At 52.5% G+C, this 20,662-nt stretch overlaps 11 protein-coding genes across 11 annotated transcripts; 6 read left to right on the top strand and 5 right to left on the bottom strand.

The window, feature by feature from the left end:
* Positions 1–560: 560 nt before the first annotated feature.
* Positions 561–1,370, top strand: J4E78_004188 (uncharacterized protein; the record flags this gene model as incomplete). Its single annotated transcript, XM_049364818.1, has 1 exon — positions 561–1,370. One exon carries the CDS (start codon positions 561–563, stop codon positions 1,368–1,370), a length of 810 nt encoding a protein of 269 aa, XP_049223896.1.
* A 644-nt stretch (positions 1,371–2,014) lies between these two features.
* On the top strand, positions 2,015–4,154 carry J4E78_004187 (uncharacterized protein; the record flags this gene model as incomplete). The annotated part of the gene is made up of 4 exons (XM_049364817.1): positions 2,015–2,023; positions 2,175–2,405; positions 3,247–3,493; positions 3,550–4,154. 4 exons carry the CDS (start codon positions 2,015–2,017, stop codon positions 4,152–4,154), a joined length of 1,092 nt encoding a protein of 363 aa, XP_049223895.1.
* Positions 4,155–4,568: 414 nt separating this feature from the next.
* On the top strand, positions 4,569–5,048 carry J4E78_004186 (uncharacterized protein; the record flags this gene model as incomplete). Its single annotated transcript, XM_049364816.1, has 1 exon — positions 4,569–5,048. One exon carries the CDS (start codon positions 4,569–4,571, stop codon positions 5,046–5,048), a length of 480 nt encoding a protein of 159 aa, XP_049223894.1.
* Positions 5,049–5,167: 119 nt separating this feature from the next.
* Positions 5,168–5,848, bottom strand: J4E78_004185 (uncharacterized protein; the record flags this gene model as incomplete). Its single annotated transcript, XM_049364815.1, has 2 exons — positions 5,168–5,401; positions 5,453–5,848. 2 exons carry the CDS (start codon positions 5,846–5,848, stop codon positions 5,168–5,170), a joined length of 630 nt encoding a protein of 209 aa, XP_049223893.1.
* A 585-nt stretch (positions 5,849–6,433) lies between these two features.
* Positions 6,434–8,186, bottom strand: J4E78_004184 (uncharacterized protein; the record flags this gene model as incomplete). The annotated part of the gene is made up of 4 exons (XM_049364814.1): positions 6,434–6,682; positions 6,731–7,737; positions 7,792–8,080; positions 8,136–8,186. 4 exons carry the CDS (start codon positions 8,184–8,186, stop codon positions 6,434–6,436), a joined length of 1,596 nt encoding a protein of 531 aa, XP_049223892.1.
* A 539-nt stretch (positions 8,187–8,725) lies between these two features.
* J4E78_004183 (uncharacterized protein) lies at positions 8,726–9,743 on the top strand (the record flags this gene model as incomplete). The annotated part of the gene is made up of 2 exons (XM_049364813.1): positions 8,726–9,433; positions 9,483–9,743. The coding sequence occupies 2 exons, from the start codon at positions 8,726–8,728 to the stop codon at positions 9,741–9,743; spliced, it is 969 nt and encodes a 322-aa protein (XP_049223891.1).
* A 384-nt stretch (positions 9,744–10,127) lies between these two features.
* On the bottom strand, positions 10,128–11,536 carry J4E78_004182 (uncharacterized protein; the record flags this gene model as incomplete). The annotated part of the gene is made up of 3 exons (XM_049364812.1): positions 10,128–10,153; positions 10,204–10,557; positions 10,633–11,536. 3 exons carry the CDS (start codon positions 11,534–11,536, stop codon positions 10,128–10,130), a joined length of 1,284 nt encoding a protein of 427 aa, XP_049223890.1.
* A 757-nt stretch (positions 11,537–12,293) lies between these two features.
* J4E78_004181 (uncharacterized protein) lies at positions 12,294–13,627 on the bottom strand (the record flags this gene model as incomplete). The annotated part of the gene is made up of 2 exons (XM_049364811.1): positions 12,294–13,599; positions 13,623–13,627. The coding sequence occupies 2 exons, from the start codon at positions 13,625–13,627 to the stop codon at positions 12,294–12,296; spliced, it is 1,311 nt and encodes a 436-aa protein (XP_049223889.1).
* An 873-nt stretch (positions 13,628–14,500) lies between these two features.
* Positions 14,501–15,961, bottom strand: J4E78_004180 (uncharacterized protein; the record flags this gene model as incomplete). The annotated part of the gene is made up of 1 exon (XM_049364810.1): positions 14,501–15,961. The coding sequence occupies one exon, from the start codon at positions 15,959–15,961 to the stop codon at positions 14,501–14,503; it is 1,461 nt and encodes a 486-aa protein (XP_049223888.1).
* A 754-nt stretch (positions 15,962–16,715) lies between these two features.
* On the top strand, positions 16,716–18,934 carry J4E78_004179 (uncharacterized protein; the record flags this gene model as incomplete). Its single annotated transcript, XM_049364809.1, has 2 exons — positions 16,716–16,922; positions 16,994–18,934. 2 exons carry the CDS (start codon positions 16,716–16,718, stop codon positions 18,932–18,934), a joined length of 2,148 nt encoding a protein of 715 aa, XP_049223887.1.
* Positions 18,935–19,130: 196 nt separating this feature from the next.
* On the top strand, positions 19,131–20,195 carry J4E78_004178 (uncharacterized protein; the record flags this gene model as incomplete). The annotated part of the gene is made up of 3 exons (XM_049364808.1): positions 19,131–19,674; positions 19,746–19,812; positions 19,865–20,195. 3 exons carry the CDS (start codon positions 19,131–19,133, stop codon positions 20,193–20,195), a joined length of 942 nt encoding a protein of 313 aa, XP_049223886.1.
* Between the last annotated feature and the right edge of the window lie 467 nt (positions 20,196–20,662).

Below are 20,662 nucleotides of genomic sequence, written 5' to 3'. Positions count from 1 at the left end.
GCCGTATAGGAGGGATCCGGATGCGAGCTTTGTCAAACTCATCGATGCAAGAGCTGATGATGCGACGAGGCTTACTTTTCGGTGGATCATTGCGAACGAGGATGGGCCATCATCGGGACTGAGTTGCAGAAATCCAGGATGATGTTCACGACTGGCTGGATATCATTGGAGGAGGCGATAATCCCATCACGTCAATGGCTGCCTTCGTGAGCTTTGATCTGAACCATTGCCATACGCATAAGACAGCGATACGTTGAGAGACATGCAAGTGATGTTTACTTTATCTACTGATACTGTCTCAAGTAAGTCGTCTTACTATCACCATCTCATATCTCATCGTGTACTTATAGAGAGTACTGATCCATCACATTTCCCGGTACTTCGTTATATATGTCAAATCCATCGTCTATATACTTACAGTGATGCGCAGCCGACCATAGTGATGATAGAGTGTAGCAGCAGCACAACTATTTCTTTGTTGCATTGTTTCTTCCATGGCCGGGCATGCAGCCTACCAACAACCCGAATATTTACTCGCTTTCACAACAGCCCAAGATACAATGGGATTGAACCATTTCACAACGATTTCCATGCGGAGACTCTCATTAGAGAGAGTCGCAAAGGCTGTCAAAGCCGTCAACCCTTTCAGGCTCTTGAAGCGAAGCCCACATAGACATCTCAACAAGGATGTCCACTTCCAATACGACCGTACCGCAGACGGTGTCTGGGCCCCTAGCTGTGGCCACGACATGAAACTATACCATTTCGCAGGACCACATCCCTTCAAGTATGTTAAATGCCATTGCGAACGCATACTGTGTCCCGATGATCGTACCTCCGAGATCTTGACTCCAGTACCCTCACTGAAGTTGGAGGTTTACGAGGAACGTTTCGAAGGCCAGAGGAGGGTAAAAGAGAGCAGATACTGCCAATTATGTCGAGCATGCGGTCTCACACATCGTGGAAATATCGGCAGAGGTCGCATTGAGTTTCCAACAATGCCATGCGTCTGCGGCCAGATCTCTAGCGAAGAGCCAATGTACTTCTATATCGGCGATAACGCTGCGTATCAGAACGATGCCGATGCCGTCACGGTAGATGTCCGCCTCACGCAAAGACTGGATGCATCCCAACGGTGTAAGAGCAACAGGATTCCTCTCGCCGATTGGGTTCCTTCATCCCCTGGTGAGATTCAGAAGTTTCGTCTGGCACTCGTTAAGGGAAGACCAACTCACGTCCGAGACGCTTCAAAGCCGGAGATCAAGCGTAGTAAACGCCCCAAGCGACGAGCAGATGAATCCACAGCTTATATGTTGAAGCCAGATCCAGATTGGGATGTCCGCGTCGATGTCTCGTGGTTTCCAGATTGAGCGGACGGAGCGCGTGATGCTAGATTCGTGCATCCGTTTTCTCGTCCATAGTCATTCTGCTATCGAGCAGCGTCTACTAATATACCTGCCACTCACATCTTCTCAATGTTTCATGTTTGCAAGAAAGAAGACGTAATCTATAGCTCTACACTGCGCGCCGGCCAGAATATCTAATATTCGTATATACACAGCTCCCTTGTACATAGGCAACACAGACCTCAGAGTCAGCAGAGACCCAATGCATGACTGCATCCAACAAGATCACTAGACACTGTGAAACACATGGCAAACAACGTCTATTGAAGGCTCGACTGGATATATATAACCTCATCCGCCACTCCCATCCGGACCTCACAAGAGAGTCTAGAAATATCAAGCAGTAGGAACAGACGGAAGAAAATGACGAACCGCGAGCGATCCACATCGTTGGGTGGAGGCGCATTCAAGATAGTGCGCAAACAACAAGGTTGGACAGGCAGTATATACCATGACATTGTCCCGAAGTCGCCTGATAAGCCTTATGAGCCTGTAGCTGGCTGGCGTAGACACAAGGAAGATGGCGTGTGGCTATGTTGTAAGGGCCACGCTGACAACGAAAACCTCGTAACACATCGTCACGGCGCGTTTCCGTTCAACCGTCTGGAATGCACAAGGTGCGATCACATCTTCTGCCCGGAATGTTCCAGCTCGGCGGTCCTTAAACAAGTTCATTCATCACATCTGGATGCGTTTCAGGAGCCCTCTTCAGCGACCGCTGGGTTGGTCCCCTATTGTCGACTATGCCGCGCGTGCGGGAGGACGCAGCGGGGTGTCGTGAAGAAGGGTCGTCTCGAATTTGCTATTTCTTGTCCGTGCGGTAAGGCTACCGTGTACGACGACGAACGCATAGACTTCTTCATCGGCTCAAATGAGAAGTACCAAGAGGATAAGGAAGGTGTCACTGTACAGTTGAGAATCGATCATCGCCTTGGCGCTCATCAACGTGTTAAGAAGGAACGGCGCGTAGAGTTTGATGAGAAGACTTCGCGGGGCTCTGTCCAGCCGCCAAAAGTCGCCGTATCTAAAGAGACCCGCGAGGTACCTGATCAAGCGATGGACGCAGGCCCGCGTCAATCCACGAGAAAGGATGTACCAAAAAGGTCTCGTGGGGGACCTCAACTGACGGTGGATACCAAAGATTGGCATGAGCATCAGCCATGGCCTGAGAATACGAGGTTCAAAACACTGCCGCAGGGCGGGTTCGTCCTGGACGCAGATTTTGAGGGCTCTGGTCTATCGCCATCAAGTATTGCCTGTAATTCGGAGACGTCTTTACTGCGGTAAGATGACTGATGTACCCTGCGCGTCTCTCTCTTCCTCCTAAATTCTAATGCAAATGATCTGATCTTATTAAAAGTCCGAGTACTCGTTCTGAACTCGTGGTTCGCTTGTTGTGTTATCTGATAATGAAGTGTCGTCATATTTTCCGTTGTTTGTAGTCAGAGATTTCCGTCGCCATGGTGAAGGCAGAGGCAACAACAAGAGCAAAGTCGCGCCGTAATCACCACTTCAGTTAACACTACCAATCGCCCGGAAACCAATTACGATGTCTAAGATACCGCGACAATTGTTGCTGCCCGGAGGCAAGCGGGTGATCGATGAACGATATGCTGAACATCGACACCGCTTGATCGGTATGCTGAGAGACTACCTGGCCGGTTTGAGAGCGAGCCCGGTAACCTCACCCGGGTTTCGTATCCATCGCGCCTCGCGCATGCTCCAGGGTAAAGTAGCCGTCACGAATAGCTCTCAAGATGTCTTGCTAACTTATGACTAGTATGTAGCTCCCTTGCGGTGCTAAGACATCTTACTATTCGTGCTAACAGCTTGATAGCAGATCTTCTACGCCTACCGCGAAGTTACATGGAGCCGGTTTTGCGCCAAAATCTCCCTTCCAACATTCTATGACGGCCTCACCATCATCACAGACGACCCAAAGAAGCTCGGGCGGAAGAACGGCTGGTTTGCAGACTTCCCTCAGCAGTACTTCGTTGGAAATCCTGAGGCCAAGAGCAAGGTGCTGGTGATTTCGCCGTGTCACGACATTGGCGTTCTGAAGAAGCTCATTGAGCAGCTGTTCGCAGGTAAGACCCAGGGATCATTTGGATCAGACGGAGAATGTTAACTAGTAGACAACCAGGCCTCGACGTAGACATCGACGAAGTCAAAGTCCGCCTCAAGACGCCCAAAGAAAAAGCCATCACAGCTACGGACGAGCCTTTCGATTTCGAAAACCCAACCCCTAATGTGTACATCCACTGGTGCATGCGCGTCACCCACAGACCCACGGGAGAACAGACGTCGCTCGATATCTCCGGCGTGCAGTACGGAATGATTCAGGGCGACATGCCATGGCAGCCACACACAGACATCTTCGTCGACGAGGTCCAGGCCATCAAACCGCTGGGTACACTTGCGAAGTACGCAGATGAAGTGTCACAAACCAAGGGTACGGAGGGATTGCGATTCGAAGTTGCGGCGAGTGCAATGAAGGCGTGGCACGAGACTGTCGATGCGGCGATGGAGCGCAAAGGGTTGACATGGGCGGATGTACTAGGCAAGGAAGAAGAAGCTTTCCAGCGACATACGAAGAAGATCTTGAGCGTGGGCACAAAGGCTATGCAGAAGTATGCCGCGGAGACGAAGCTGACGAAGAAGAGGCTCAAGGCGGAGAGGTATGAGCAGAGGCATGAAGATTGGTTGATGGGAGAGCTCAAGGAGCTGGAGAAGCTGTATTTGGAATAGAGTAGGGAGTGCGCTTCTGGGCTCTGTGGGTTGACGCGACCTCGGGAGAAGATAAGTTGGGGTTGCACGAGTCCGAGAATCACATCGCAGCATGCCAGTAGATGGTGGCAATGCGACTGATAGCTCGACAAAAGGCCATAATTACTGCGTTTAGCAAACAAATACTACCCCCCTTATAATGTCTGTGTGTTGAAAGCGTTCCAGGTCCAGAGGAAGGGAAACTGTGTTCAGACGCACAATCACATGTTGTGCATGACTCGGGCGTGTGACGTACGGTTCCGGACCGGCTGCGCCACACTCCGGGTGGCAAACCACGCTCCCCTTAAGATATACCTCTCGTCTCCACACTCTCCACCTCCAGCACCTAAACCATACACCTACATACACATACACATAAACCCTCAAACCGCAATCATGGACGAAGACCTCATCGCATTCGGCATCGTAATGCTGCTCTTCCTCTCCTTCCCCTTCCTCACGGTCCTCAGCATCACCGGCTGCGTCGCCTACTCGCGCACCAAGACGTGGGACAAGGCGCGCAACCAGCGTGCAGTCAGCCTCGAGTCCTCCAACGGAGAAACCAACCGCTTAGTCTCTGACGAGGCCGACGAAGAATCCGACTTCTACGACACCGACGACGAGGAGGAGCACACCAAGGCCAAGGCGGAAGAGGAGGCCGACAAGTACCTTACCTTCAACCAGAAGTTCCGCAAGGAGTTCAAGAAGGTCTGGTCGGGTAAGGGCAAGGGCGACATCCTGAAGCAGAAGGAGCGCGAGGAGCGCAGGAAGCTGGCCAAAGCGGTGGCAAGGGAGATGGACCGCAGGGAGAGGAGGAAGGCGAGGGCTGCTGCCAAGGCACAGTCTGAGGACTTACCGGCATACACCAAGGCGTAGTAGGACTACGTCAGTCCGATCTTCTCACGGAGCAGCAAGAAGTGCTGTGATGCGATGATGCAGACGGACACCTTTCTCTCTTGGCCCTTAAATTGATACCCCGAATTAAACATATTACCTCAGCATTTCTTCCACGACAGATTAAGTATCTGGCCGAACCCAGCATCCACCGAACTCCCCTGCACGTAACCGTTTTTGTTCGACGTACCCGAATCCACCGTCGCAGAGAGACTAATCTGAATTCTCGCATCCTTCTTCTGGCACACCGACGCCTCCGTATCTGATATCTCACCGTCCTTGTGCAACAGGAAGTCTTCTTCGAATGGCCCTGTTACAATCTTATGAATGTTGCCCTATCCTTCAAGTCAGTACCCCTAACAATTTCAGCCGCCATAACCACGTACCTTGCCCTTCATATCCACGCCATTCACATCGATCCACTTCCACCGGCTGACCAAACTAGCCTCAACCCCCTTCTCAATATACACATAGCCTCGGAAATCAGCCGAGCTAACATCGAACGCCCACCCCGGCGAGTTCATGCCTATATTCACTCTGCAGAAGGCGCGCGTCTTTGCAGTCCCTGCTTTTGGTCCGTCGGAAGCGGCGAAGTTGTCGAAGATGATGGTTAAAGCGGAGTTGTCGGAGGCGAGCATGACGCTGGCGTCGCCGGGCCTGCAGCCACTTCCATCGAGGTCGATGTCTAGGCTTGTCAGGGAGACGGCGCCTTTGGGTGGGAGGGCGGCTGCGGCGAATGTGGTGAAGAGAGCGAGTAAGAATGAGAGCATGAGTGACGGCATGGTGTGTTGAGACTACAAAGAGGAAGACATTAGGCTAGAAACTTTCACGTCTTATGCTCTTCTTCAACCATCCTTTTCCTGCCTAGTAGACCAAATACCGCCTTTTCTTGCCGTGATCGTGGCACTTCGACATCAATTCTTCGGTTGCGGCTGAAGGTGCCGTCAGGTCAGATCCCAATATGTAGTACCATGCTGCAATTGGCATTACACTTGCCTACATATAGGAGCTATATATAACGAGCCGCTAGGATCGCTGTCAAAACGGGTTAGGTCAGGGCTCAGCCTGGGTTTCAACGACCCGACAGACTGTTCGAAAGTAAGGCAGGATTTAGCCTATGTGACACGCGCTTCCCACGATATAAGTCAACGCGCATCGTATATTGCTTACGTTGCACGAACCGAAACGACAATTGCTGATCTCTTAGACTGCTTTGAAAATCGATAGACCGGGCTGTATAGTTGTGTTGGGGATGGAGCGCGAGAGGAATTTGTGCTTCACTCATTACGTACAGAAAATGACTTGAACGTCTGCCGTAGACGTACAACGCTTTGAATACATGGATATCACTAGAATACTTCTTACAATTAAACAGCCTCAGTCCGCTGCACAGGCGCCTTCTCGTGGTGCTCACTCTCGTAATCGGCGTTCTTCCCATCTGCCTGCACAATGAACTCTTCGCGCTTCTCAAAACCAAACAACTGATCCATCTGATCCATGCGCAGTCCTTTGGTGTCGTGGATGAAGAAGAAGGCGTAGATACTAGCGCAAATAAGCGCGGTGGCGAAGAAGACGTATACGCCCCATTCCATCGAGGTGTACATTTGCGGCAAGGCCTAAAACTAGATTAGTATATCTATTACGTGCGACTGATAGGTGCTTACCTTGGTGACTACCAGAGTCCATATCCATACGGATGCTGCTGCCCATGGTCCCGATATAGAGCGCATAGATGCGGGGAAGATTTCGCTAGAGATGATCCACGGAAGGCCGTTCGCACCGAATGACCAGGCAGCACCAAAGATCATGATCATAGCGGTTGCAGCTTTGCCACCAGCGACTGTAGACTCGGACATGGGCTCGCCCACTGTCGGCTTTCCTAGTGCGATGTAGACGGCGAGGTAGTACTGGCAGAAAGCACAGATCAAGGAGGAGATGATCCAAGGCCACTTGCGTCCAAACATGTCGATGAACCAGGTGAAGAAGATGATGGAACCTCCAGCTTTGATTATTCCGTAGATACCGGTCCAGAGAGTTACGTCGGACAATCCGATGGATGTAAAGATGGTTGGAGAGTAGTAGTTGATTGCCGCGGCACCACTCCAAGCTTGCCACATGAACATGAGGAATACCAAGAGGAATCTGTTTCGCATTCCTGGCATGGCTCCTTCGCGTGCTGCGGCTTTGATCGTTGTGAGGAAGCTAGCGTGCGCCTCGCCATGTAGAAGTGCGGCACGCTCTTTTGCAATCTCATTTCGCACGTATTGAACATCCTGGGCAATGTATGGATGGTCTTCGGGTAGGTTACGGAAGTAGCTCCACGACTTCAAGGCCTCAGCCTCGCGACCGCGTTTCAGCAGCCAGGTAGGAGACTCCTTCAGAACCGGTATCATGAGAGCTAGCAGTCCAGCAGGGATGAGCTGAACAGCCATCGGCACTCTCCAAGCGATGGATTTCGATCGGTCCATATTGTGTACAATGCCGTAGTTGATCCAGAATCCGATAACGGCACCCGTTTGGTAGAAAGATTCGAAGAACCCAGTGAGGCGTCCACGAATAGCAGGAGGCGAGATCTCGGCGATGTAGATGGGCGACACAGCGGCTATTCCTCCTACACCCATGCCAGTGAAGAATCGGCCGGCGAGGACAAGACTCAATTGGTTCTTGGGGACTAAAGTGCACTATTAGTACTGGCACATGGATGAGGTTAATGAAGCATGCTTACCAGTGCACATGATCGCGCCAACGATGAAGATGGCATCGGAGATGATGACTGTCGCACGGCGACCAAGGAGCTCAAGGAATGGGTACATAAGCAGCGCTCCTACGAGTCCTCCAGCCGAATATATGGAGGTGATGTTGCTGGTGATCTCGTTTTTGTTCGATGCATTGATGCCAAAGTCTCGTTGGAAGGACTCCTGGGCAATGGTAGTGCCGATAAAGGCAGAGTCGTAACCATAAGCCAAAACGCCCATTGAGATCACGAGCGCGGCCATGTAGACCCTCCAGTTGTACTATAGACTACATTAGCACCTTATCATCTCACCATTGCTCAGCACAGGAACTTACAACTTCCGGAGGCGTTGGCCTGTCTTCGGGGGCGCGAGCAAAACCACCCATGATGACTATTCACCAGAACAAACAATGTTCAAGTTACCGGACGGGTGTTGAAGCTGCAAAGTTCTGCAGTAGTCTTGATGCCGATCCCAAACCTGGGGCTCCCACGTTCTTTTGAACCAAACGCGCTTCCCCACAAAACACCCAGGCCATTCCGGGACGGAGAAGCAGGTTGCCACATCCGACCACGACCTTCCCCAGTGGAGTCTCCAGAGATGGCGCACCCTCGTCGCGTGGGTTCGGTGGCGTGGTGTGGGAGCTCGTGGGCCTAGTGCAGCCGACACGCGAAGCTGGCGATGCGAGCGTCGGCAGCCCAACGTCACCGTCGCGGTCGTAGCCGACGGCGAATCGCGCACCTTGAGAGCCGATGGAACATCCACACGTCTCCACGCCGAAGCGCGTCTTCTCGCATACTCCATCGTACTACCGGAACGCGTCGCGCAGTCGTGGATGCCAAAATGCGGCGGTTTCGCTCTGCTGCAGAGATGTCCTCCACATTCGGTTCCCCTCTGTACCTGCTCATCTCTTGACATCCTCACAAAATGCCTTCCGCAAACGGCACCAACGGCACAACAACATACTCCTTCCCACCGGGAATCCATGTCCCCTCATTGACCTGGTTCAAGAATGACACCAAGCAAGAGATTGATTGGGATGTCCAAGAAAAGCATTTCGAGTTCTTGATTTCCAACGGTCTGCACGGCATCGTCATCGCAGGAACAAATGGCGAAGCAGCAACATTATCCTCAGTCGAGAAGACGCAACTCGTCCAGACCGCTCGCAAGACGGCACAGCGCCTCGGTCGGGGACACCTACCCATCACCATCGGAGGCGTAGCAGGTTGCACACGCGACGCGATACAGCAAACCGCCGAAGCAAAAGAAGCAGGCGCATCATACTACCTCGCACTGGTACCCTCCTACTTCCACTTCTCCATGAACCAAGATGCCATCGTAGCCTACTTCCAGGAACTAGCCGACGCATCCCCCGTCCCCATCGTCCTGTACAACTTCCCCAATGTCGTAGCCGGGCTCGACATCAACTCCGAGATGCTGGATATCCTCGGCAAGCACAAGAACATTGTAGCCGTCAAGCTCACGTGCGGAGGCATCGCAAAGGTTGCGAGGATTAGTGCTGCGTTCGACAAGTCGGAGTTTGTTGCGCTGGCCGGTCAGAGCGACTGGCTTGTACCCGCGCTGAGTGTGGGTGGAATCGGCACCATTACTGGTGTCGCGAACTTGTACCCCAAGGTATGTACTATAGCCAACGTTTTGCGTGTCTTGGAAGCTAACAGATTAGTCCTGCATACACCTGTTCAACCTGTACCAATCAGGCAAGCACGACGAAGCATCAGCCCTCCAGATCAAGCTCTCGGTCACAGAATGGGGTTTCGGAAAGGGCGGCATCAACGGCACCAAGTACGTCGTTGCGCATAAAAGGGGATACCCGGAGAGCAGCGCGGACTGCCGTAGGCCTTACCCACGATACACAGATGAGGAGAAGAGGAAATGGGTCGTGAACCAGGTGTCAGGTCTTGATGAGCTGGAAGCATCGCTATAGAATGCTGCTTCGCAATGAAGAATTGAAATGACAAAGTGCTTCCCTTCGGACATCTGAAGTCTTCGTGGCGCCGACAAAGCCCTTCTCTCAATCGTTGTGTTGTCACCTCAAAACGCCCATTGCTCTCGAAGATCCCTCAAGACGCCATCCGTCCTCCACCCTATTAGTCTCTGCAACTGTTCCAGATACTCCACACAAGCCTGCTGCTCCCTTGGATCAATAATATAAGCTCCGCACGCACTCAAAATGTGACTACCCTGGAACATAGCATTACCACAATGACTGTTACTCACACCATACCCTATCGTTATCCTCATGTGCTTGCGAACAGCCGCGTCGGTAGATTTCCTAGCCCGAACACCTGCCAACCCAACTAATGACGCGTTAGGCGAGTATATCGTGAGCAGTATCTTGCAAAGGTGGTAATACTGCAGCCCGACTGCCACGATCCCCTGCGGACAGAGCAGTTCAGGCCAGCTTCCCTCAAACTTATCACCCGCATCGGGTTCGACGTGGAAAGCCGAGAACGTCCAAGGCTTCGTGCGCTCCCATTCCTCGACTTCATCGTTCAATTCTTTCCATGTTTCGCGGCTGATGTTTTCGCTGCCATTGTTTGTGCCTCCGAAGACAGTTTGTAGGACGACGGCGAACAGGAATATGATGCGATTCGCCCAGCTTTCGTCGTCAAACTCGCTGAAGACAGCTGAGTGGCGGTAGTTGTCGAGGCTTAGGTTGAGTGGCTTTTGTGTTGTGAGAGAGACGTAGATGTGTTGGCGGAGAGAAACCCAGGATGCTGATTCGCGGAGGCCACCGTCTGCGGCGAAGGAGGAGATACTGTTTAGTATACGGGCGGTACCCTGTGATCATCATGTGGTCAGGAAAAATACACAGTCAAGCTCAAGGGCGAGAGAACGTACGAGGTGGTGGCAGTGTTCGTCGGCATCGCCCATCTCTTCGTGAAGCCGAAGCAGGATAACGGCTATGAGGAAGTTCTCATCCCAATGTGCCAGCGGGTCCTCAAGTGCTACGATTAGCGCCTGTAAGCACTGATCTACATAAGGTTGCGACACGTCTTCTACGGCCTTGCCCATCAGCCAGGAGTGTCTTGCAGCAACACCCAGTATGCCATTGAGGATGACGGGGAAGTGGGCTGCGCGTTTTGGTACCTCAGTAGCAAAGTGCCGCCGTGAGTCACACACATCGATCCACGAGGTGCAAAAGAAGAGGTAATGATGGAGGAGACGGGCTTCGTGTGCGTTGTTCACGGGCCACCTGAGTGTTGGCGCTGAGGACGGACTGAATGCCGTGGAATTATAAGGAGACTGATTATTGTTGATCGATCCGAAAGGGCTCTTCTTCGATAGACTCGGGGACTGTGACAGACGTTGAAGTGATCCGGGGCTTGCCTGCCAGTTTGTGTTTACTATCTGACTTATCGAAGACACGGCGCGAATGCTTTGCGGCGCACTATTACTGGTACAGGTCGTGATACCGATTAGAGACGGTGGGACCTGAGTGTTCAGGACCTCGTGGATGGAAGGCAACTCGCTAGTGTCGTTGAGGTCCGAGGTTGGAAGGTCCACGAACGAGGTTAGGTCACCGTACGTCGACGCCAGTTGGCTTTCGCTAGACACTCTGTTCAAATTTGAGTTTTGCCGGCGGGCTTTTGATGCAACGTCGAGAGTGTTGGGCGTGCTTTCGGGATTCGCTTCGCTTTCCGGCCCAGCTTCGTACTCTTCTTCGTCACCGCTGTCCTTGTTCGGCTCAACAAAGTGCACTACACCACGTTTCATCAGCGATTATCGCTATTTATGAATTGTTTTCTACGCACATGAGCTTGGAATATCAACCCACTGCTGTCCCACTTGGAACTCAAGGGACTGTTCAGCGGATCCTATGTCTTCGCCGGCGTTGAACTTGACCGCCGTAACAGGTCGGAAGCGAAAAGCATTGCCGCGAATGCATGGCTTTTTGCGCTCGGTGCAGTATTTGCATTTTTCCGAGTCACGCAGCTTCACGCCTATAAATTCCTACATTAAGCGTTTGGATGGCATTGGATTGTAAGAGCCCGTACATTTGATGTGACGCTCACGACAAGCTTTGCTGTTCAGGAATCAGCAACATTCTACCTGCGGGCAATCCCGCGGCTTTGACTAACCATCCGCTTCTCTGTCTCATCGTGAGGTCGGAGGCCCGAGGACTATGAACGATGGAGTTGCTACGTTGAGCCGGGAAATCGATCCCATCTTGTCGGTTTTCCTTTCGGGTCACTTACCCCGCCCGCTTCGTATGCAACGTCCTAAGTCTGGAAGCTTGCGGGGCATCTTCCGATGGAGGAAAGCTTGGAACGTAATGCGCAGTTTGATTGGTATAGGTCTGAGCCGGAAATGACAAGTATACGCGCATTGACCTGTAAATGGCAAAGCTTCCCGTATCCTCTTACGCCGAGATTGTCGCTCGATACCTGCAAAAAACTGACATAATCGCGACTGACACTCGGTCGCGTGTTTCTGGTGAGCGACAATGTGCGTGTTGGAGCTTGACTGAACATTACACGATCGCGAAATGGTTTGATGATGCGAAATACTCCTGGCTGACCAAACGCACGTCGACTCTTCGCTTGCCTTCATCCTGCCGTCGTTGCACTTCTTCCAATAGGTCTGCGGTAGCTTTTGCGTTGGTAGCGATGCTCTCGAGGCTGCGGATGGCTTCAATGATCCATCTTCGTTCATCCAAGTCGTCTTCTTCGCACCCCCACATCATCAGTGGCCACAAGACATTGACCGGCAACGACTCATCTGCCTGCGCCATCAGATGTGTCAGACGCTTTATATTCATTATGGCATTTATCACATCCTTGGTTTTTGGGTACTGCACGTATGCAACGCGATGTAAGTGTATGAACGATGCGTAGTAGTTTGCGAGATAGGTCCGGAAACTCCGTGTGAGTGCGCCTGCTAAGTTTTTGGCTATGTGTTTTTCGGTGAGGTTTCCAGCAACCGCATGATCCATCAATGCTGGCCGCTGGCCGTAAAGTGCATGTAGATCCTTGGAGATTTGTGCTGCGATGGCCATGACTTCAGTCTCATCCTGAACCGTGCCCCGTGTGCGACGCCACGGGTCAATGCGTGTGATGCGACCGGCGAAGGACTGCACCTTCTGATAGAACATGATACCGGGATGATATAACACGTCAAACAGAATTTCCTCGATTTCGGTGTCCGACGTGTCCGGATCTGATCCGGGATTGGCCGCAGGCGACGCATCAAAGATGGTCTCGTCTGTGTCAGCCAAGAAGAGACCTTCTCCACCTGCTGTTGACACAGCGCGCGCGTCAAGTAGGCGCATCCATGAGATGAGTCGACGTTCCGGTGCTGAGAAGGTGGTCTTGCTGGCACTCTTTATAAGTGTATAGGCCTCGCGTAAGTTCGTATGGGCTCGTGGCAGCATTTCCGTAAGAAGATCGGTATAGGTAAGTAGGAAAAGAGCAGCGAGCATGTGTCTGAGGTCACTGTCCTCGACTACCCGCGTCGTTGCTAGGCAATTCGCTACCTGTCTGGATGCGGTATCATACAAAGGCCTCCAGTCTGCCTTGGCCATGTCGTTGCCCAGCCCACTGCGCTGCATCTGCATCGCGGCGAAAGCCATGATGGCACTCTTGACGATGGGTGACTCTCCAGCCAGAGTGGCAAAGAATGCCCGAGTAGATGCCCATTTGGGACCAATTTCCACCGGTGTCAGGATGGGTGGCATGAGCATCTGGAGGAATGTGTGCAAGAGATAATCTTCGTTCGGTCCATTCGACGCGCCCTCGGTAGAGAACGGAGAGGTCGAAGCTGGATCAGGCTGGTGAAGTCTACGCTCTGGCAGCTCATGCACTTCATTGCTCGCAGAAGATGTTACTCCCAGGGTCTGACTTGAAGATCTATGAGGCGGTCGGGACTGGTGGATGGACTGCGAAACCGGGTCCGAATGTGTTGCTACGCTCGCGAAAGACCCGGTGTCAGTTGGCCATGAGCTGGGACTCAACAGCATGGCTTCGTCCCAGGTACCCAAGCTCAATGGCCCAGATAGATCAAAACCAAACCCATACCCTTCCAAGGGTAGTGGACCAGAAAAGAAGGGCTGGTGCTGGCCAGTGCTGAATGAATGGGATGGATTGGTAGTGCTACGAGCCGGCGTGCGGTTCCAAGTGCAATCGAGATTCAGTCTTTCGCAGTGTCCACATCTGGGCCTCTGCTCATTACATCGCACTTTCCGCCTCCTATGTCGATGAGCGTTGGTGGGGAGTAACGAAGAGTTTCCGCGTACCTGCACGCATTGCAGCCGTTTTTTGAACGCGCAGGGCGAGGTTGGGCTGGCGAGGGTTCAGACACGGGCGCCGAAGGCACCAAGGGTGCCTGATTTGGTACAGGCGGCTGCGACATAAGCGATGATGGTTTCTCGATTCGAGATGGAGATGAATCTGATTGCGATGACTAGGGTATGTAGAACCGTTTATGTATGCTGCACAGCGAAGTAGTAGTATGTGTGTGGGGGCCAATCAGCTCAGGCGCTATCTCGGTGTTTATGCGCAGGTGGAGCAAAGGAACGGTCGCGGCGCACGCCTGATCGAGATTTGCGCATCGTCACTGTGACACCTGGGCACTAGATACACTCAGTAATATGGGCTTCACCGTTGCGATGCGGACGGTTTGCGATAACCCCTTGCATTTGACGATTTCCGCAGATCTATGAAGCTCCAAACACCTCTACTCTTACCTAGTCGATGTCCGCTCCCGTCGCCAAATCTTCACAGGCATCTCCCCCAGGATCCAGTTCATCGTCTCCAGCCGCTGAAGCTCCCAATTCGGACTACTCAGCGCAAAATCATACCGCCTCAACACACTCGCCAAAACCACCGTCTGCTCTAGGTACGAGATGTTGCGTCCGATACAGCCTCTTGCACCCGCCGAGAAGGCCAGGAAGTAAGGCTGCAAGGCCTTGCCTTCTTCACCCAACCAGCGCTCCGGTATAAACTTGTCGGCGTGCGGGAACACGGATTCCTGCCGATGTGCAACATATGCAGACATGGCGACGGAGACTCCGCCCGGAATGTAGTCACCAAGGATGTTGACGCCCTCGGCTGGCGTCTGTCGCGGGAGTCCATGGGGTGTTGGTGGGAAGAGCCGGAGCGATTCGTCGAGGCATGCACGGAGATATGGTAGGTGTTTTACCCTGTCGTAAGCGACGACTCCATCCCCTTCCTCCTCCTCGTCTTCCAGTGCCGAATCGATCTCTTGCACTAACTTCATCTTGATATCTGGGTGCTTGATCAATTGGTACATGACGTTGGCCATCGCAATCGCTGTCGTAGCTGATCCGGCGTTCATCATGATGCTCACTTCCGCGATGATCTCGCCCCATTCCAGATTGTTCGGATGGCCGTTCTTGTCTTCCATCAGCGTTTGGAAGAAGTCGTCGAGCTTCTCCCCTGCTCTGTACCGCTCCAGACGCTTGTGGGCGAGTTGAACCGGTACGCCCTCCCATTCGTTTGCGTAGTCGCTCATGCGCTTGTAGAAGGGGATGACGTTCGAGAGTTTGTTGATGAGCGGATACCAGTCGTATGGCCAGACCAACAACGACTGTTTCCGAGCTGTGTTGTAAAGTGCTGGTCTGAAATCACATTCGTATGTTGACCCGTCTGTCCTCCGTCCAGTAACCCTGTCGTGGCCCCGATCGAGGAATCCAAGCTTGTCGGAAAGTCCAATATCGGCGATAGCGTCTAGTGTGAAGAAGTTTGTCCACTTCCGATAATCGAGGTTCACGTCCTCAGGCTTCGGTAGCTGTCCAGGAGGCAATGGTGAGGTGCAGCACTCGTCAAAGTGCTTTAGTAGCTTCTGCGTCTTGTCGGCTACCTTGTGCTCCCAGCCCTCCAGGTTCTTGATCGCATACGCAGAGCTCATCAGCTTCCTCTTCCGCGCATGATCATGCTTGTCGATGGCATCGGCAAGATGGTAATGCGAGCCTGCAGTGACAACGTACGATCCGTCCTTGGTACAGGGAGTGTTATGACCGTAGATGTCTTTCACGGCTCGAAGGTCGCCGTACGAGAGGAAGTTGGGGCCCACACGGATTACTGGATGCTTTCGATGTAGTTTCTCAAGGTAGGTGGACCGCGCTCCGCCGTGCGCAAGCACCATGAACGGGATCGAAGATATGCCCGAGAGCGGGTGCATGTTTGGGTAACGCCGAAGACCTGAGATGTCAGTCGATATTATTATTGTACTTGATGGCTAACATACCATTCACATCGCGGAAGTAAACGACTACAGGATAGATAACAAAGTAGAAAAGAGCGCACGCGCCTAGCGCAGCAGCATACGGAATGGAAATGACCGCTGTAGACATCTTGGATCGTAATCAACACAATAGCAACGTTGAAAACAATCTCATTAGCAGCTTTGCATGGTGATAGTATAGATTGTGCGATTGAGAGTTTACTTAAGTGCTCGTCGCGGTATCTCACTGCCCGTTGACGCAGCCGCAAAAGTGGACAACCGCATCCCAAGTTTACCAAGACGGGTATGCTTCGGAGAATGACGTCCTATTGCGGAATGCATTGCTACGACCGGTATGTGCGGGCTTGAAAAGTTGAATCGGGAACTACGTGTGGACACCAACTGACAGCTAAAGTGTGGGGTAACGCGGGGATGCCATAGTTTACTCGCGTCATGATCAGCACTGCCACGAGCGTTCACGCATCACAACGGACTACCGAAAGCGTTGCACTCAGAAATGTCTGGTCGTTATCGACAAATCAGGTCTGGCAGTCATGCCCGAGAACTATGGGTTGGTGCCAGTACCTGTGCGGCTGTCATCAATGGCCCACGCGCTCTTGACTGATTGAAGGATACCATTTGCTTCTCCCTGGCTATATTGCCGCTTCAGCCTGTCAAACCTTTGTAGGCTACTTTGCTTCCTTCTGTTATCATGAATTCACCTAGTCTACCATTTGACATGTCAGAGTTGAGGTCACATCTCAATCCTCTTCTACAAGCACTCAGCACAACACCAGTGTTCAGCAGTTTAAAGCCCTCGACTGCAGCGGACGGACTAGCTGCATTTCTATTTCTTCTTACATCGCTCGGGTATATCACTCGTGGTCGCATTTGGGACAAGCCGGACCCGAACTACCATGTAAGGAGACTACTTCCACGCAACTTTGCATCCTTGATGTCGCAGCATTACTGACCATGCTGTTATTGTAGGTGTATTTTGAGAGACCACAGATCGCAGAAGGCTTTTCAGACGGGAAGACCACTTCTACGCGCGACGTCTGCCAACGCCTCGATGAGGGCGGCTATCATTGCGTCATCTTTTGGGGCTCACAGTCTGGTACATCGGAGCGCCTCGCCGAAAACTTGGGTCGAGAGTGCGGCGCGCGCTTTGGAGTAAATGCCTTGGTCGCGGACTTATCCGATTACGATGCCGAGAGTGTTGCGAGGATCCAGAACAAGTACTTCGCCATCTTCATCCTGAGCACATATGGCGAAGGCGATCCGAGCGATAACACTACCGGCCTTTGGGATTGGATCAAGCGGGTAGGCGACGACAACATTCGGCTTGAGAGCTTGCGATACCTGGCGTTCGGTCTCGGTAATAGCAACTACAAGTACTACAACAGGGTCCTCGATGTCGTCGCCGATGTCTTAGATGCTGCAGGCGCTACTGCGCTGATGCCACGACAGAGAGCCGACGATGCCAATGGTGGCACAGAGGAGGACTATCAAGCATGGAAAGATGATGTCTTCACTCTGCTTACTCAGATGGGGTTCGAAGAGAAGGCTGTCACTTACGAGCCGACGATGAGGGTTGATCTCGCCGCCGTGAGCCCTGGTCCCGAAGCAAATTCCGTCACATCGGTGCACCACCAACGATCTGCCTTGAACTCAGCCATAGTTCATTTGACCATCAAACACTCTCGCGAGTTGTTCGTGTCGGGAGATCGTAACTGTGTGCACTTGGAAGTGGATCTGGGCAATACGGACATCGTGTACAAGACTGGGGATCATATCGGCATCTGGCCTGTCAACCCTGAGGAGGAAGTCAACCGACTGCTCGACATACTCGGCTTGCAAGGCCGTAGACACCACTGCCTCACCGTAGCACCGAAGAGCGATTCCGACAAGCCAAAGATACCGTCGCCGTGCACGCTCGAGACAGCTTTCCGCAATCATCTGGAGGTTTGCGCGCCTGTGGCTCGGAAGGCTGTGCTCGAAGTTGCTCAGTTTGCGCCCACCCCTCAAGCCAGATCGAAGCTCCTCGACATTGCGCAGGACCGTGGGCGTTACGAGCGGTTCACGTCTTCTGCACACGTCACGTTCGCTCGGCTGCTCGAGCTTGCCAGCCCTGGTGCTGCGTGGACCTCGATACCGCTCGCCTTCGTCATCGATAACTTGCTGCCACTTCAGCCGAGATACTACTCCATCTCTTCGAGTTCCGTAACGTCTCCCCGACGCATCGCGATCACCGCACTGGTAGTCAATAAGACGATCACGACTGAAGGCCAGTCGAGAACCACAATTCCTGGCCTGACGTCCAATTACCTCTTATCGGCATCCAATCTTCACCCGGCCGGAAATACGCCAATTCCCACCTATCACCGCTCAGCCGGAAGTGGAGATGTCCAGGGCCAAACAGTTCTCGCGCACGTGAGGAAGTCGAAGTTCAAGCTGCCCGTCACATCTTCGACTCAATTGATCTTGGTCAGCGCTGGTACCGGCTTTGCTCCTTTCCGTGCGTTTCTCCAGGAGCGAGCCAAATTGCATGCGATTGGTAGGCCGATTGGCAAGATGTTGTTGTTCTTCGGATGCCGGAACCAGGAGGACTACATCTACCACGACGAGCTGGCAAAGATGCAGGAGCAGCTCGGGGAGAAGCTAGAGATCGTTACTGCATTCTCGCGAATGCAAGGGCAGCGCAGAGTTTATGTGCAGGACCGGGTGGCCGAGCACGCTGGCAAGGTGCTGGACATGCTGGAAGGCGGGGCCAACATGTACATCTGCGGCAAGGCAAGCATGGCCCGGGAGGTGGATATGAGGCTGGAAGAAGCGGTCCAGGGTGCGCAGGGTAAGACCGAGGCCGACGTCAAAGCGTGGGCTGACGGGCTGAAGAAGAGGGGCAAATGGAAGGCGGATGTTTGGGGGTGATTTCGGTTGGGAGGTGTTTACCATAGCGCGTTCGTACGAAGGGAGGGCGACCCCACTTTTACCAATTTACCCCTGCCAAGCCAAGCAACACGGCCAAAGCCCATCCGCGCCCCAACGGCAGCTTGTGCGCCAGTTATCCCGCCACCTTTTGCTCACACCTCAAATTTTCATACCTCTCGTTGCATAGCAGTCAACAATGGATGTCGCTCTGGAACTCCTGGATCCTCTTGTCCTGGACAAAGCCTACGCATGGGCTCTCCCCTCGCCCGGCTTCAGCGTAGCCAATTCTTCGTTTTCAGACTTTTCGGCCGCTAGCACAGCGCCTGCGTCCCAATGGCCACGCGACAACATTTACCGTCAAATTCTATCGATTCTCGTCATTACTCAGCTCGGCGCAACTTCTCTCTACCTCTTTTTCAGCTCTCTGTCCTACTACACTGTCTTTGATCGCCGGCTCGAGTACCATCCACGCTTCTTGAAGAACCAAGTCTCCCAAGAGATCAAATCATCGCTCTTCGCCATCCCCTTCATCAACCTTTGTACCCTGCCTATTTTCCTCGCTGAAGTGCGCGGCCACAGCTTGATCTATACCAACACAAGCGAATATGGCTGGCCCTGGCTGGTGGCTTCAGCCGCTCTGTACATGGCTTTCAATGATTTTGCCATCTACTGGATTCATCGCCTAGAACATCACCCCAGCGTGTACAAGTACATCCACAAGCCACACCACAAATGGATTGGTAAGTGTCCCCAGTCTCTTTCAGATGTCTTGCATTCTTGTCGCTTTCAATAGCAATGCTGATTTCAACAGTTCCTACACCGTGGGCTGCGCTAGCTTTCCACCCCCTTGATGGGTTCGTTCAATCATTGCCATACCAGTGAGTATTTCCCAGGTCATTTCCCCAAAACCTCATTGCTAAGTTTCAAAAGCATTTTCGTTTTCATCTGCCCAATGCAAAGACATCTGTACATGGTCCTCTTTGTTGCTGTCCAAATTTGGACCATCTTCATTCACGATGGCGACATGATTACCGGCCATTGGACAGAGAAGTGGCTCAACAGCCCCGCCCATCACACACTGCATCACATGTACTTCACAGTCAACTACGGACAGTACTTCACATGGGCCGACACCTACTTCGGCTCTCACAGGGCACCACAGCCAGAGTTGGACCCTATTCACGATGCGCTCAAGGTTATGCGTGCGAAGGGCCTAGTGGATGAGCAGGGCAACCCCATCAAGCACGCTAAGAAAGAGTAGACGAGTCACGATCTTACTTCCTGGGGGAGTTTATGAGTTTTATAGATTTCTTTGAGGACAAGACGAGATATGGCAGATCATTGGTTAAAGACAGCCAATTAGCTTCTCAGATCCTCAATTTTTGGACCTGCGGGTCATTTTGGTATGATAGATCTCCTCGTTACAGCGAGAACCTTATAGCAATATCTAATGTTAATGTAATACCAAGAAGCGCTCGCTCATACCAACACTGTCATTGATGAATGATCATGCCGATCTGATAGTTTTCGAGTAGCATTATCAATCAGCGATTGCTTGAGCAGGAAAGACACTCAAACGCCCTGTGGCACGCTGAGTTACGGACGTGGAGAAGCTCTAGCTCCAATAGAAAAAGGCTGTTGCTTCCGCTACCCCGACTTTTTTTCGTCACGTCACGTCGCATGATGTGCGAATCCAACCAGTTTGTCAAAGGCCGCCTGGACTTCGGT

Source organism: Alternaria triticimaculans (genome assembly GCF_023758025.1).
Source record: "Alternaria triticimaculans strain BMP 0046 chromosome Unknown scaffold_4, whole genome shotgun sequence".
Taxonomy (NCBI): Eukaryota; Fungi; Ascomycota; class Dothideomycetes; order Pleosporales; family Pleosporaceae; genus Alternaria; species Alternaria triticimaculans.
Note: the sequence above shows the minus strand (reverse complement) of the source record. Positions and strands in the feature narration are given on the sequence as shown.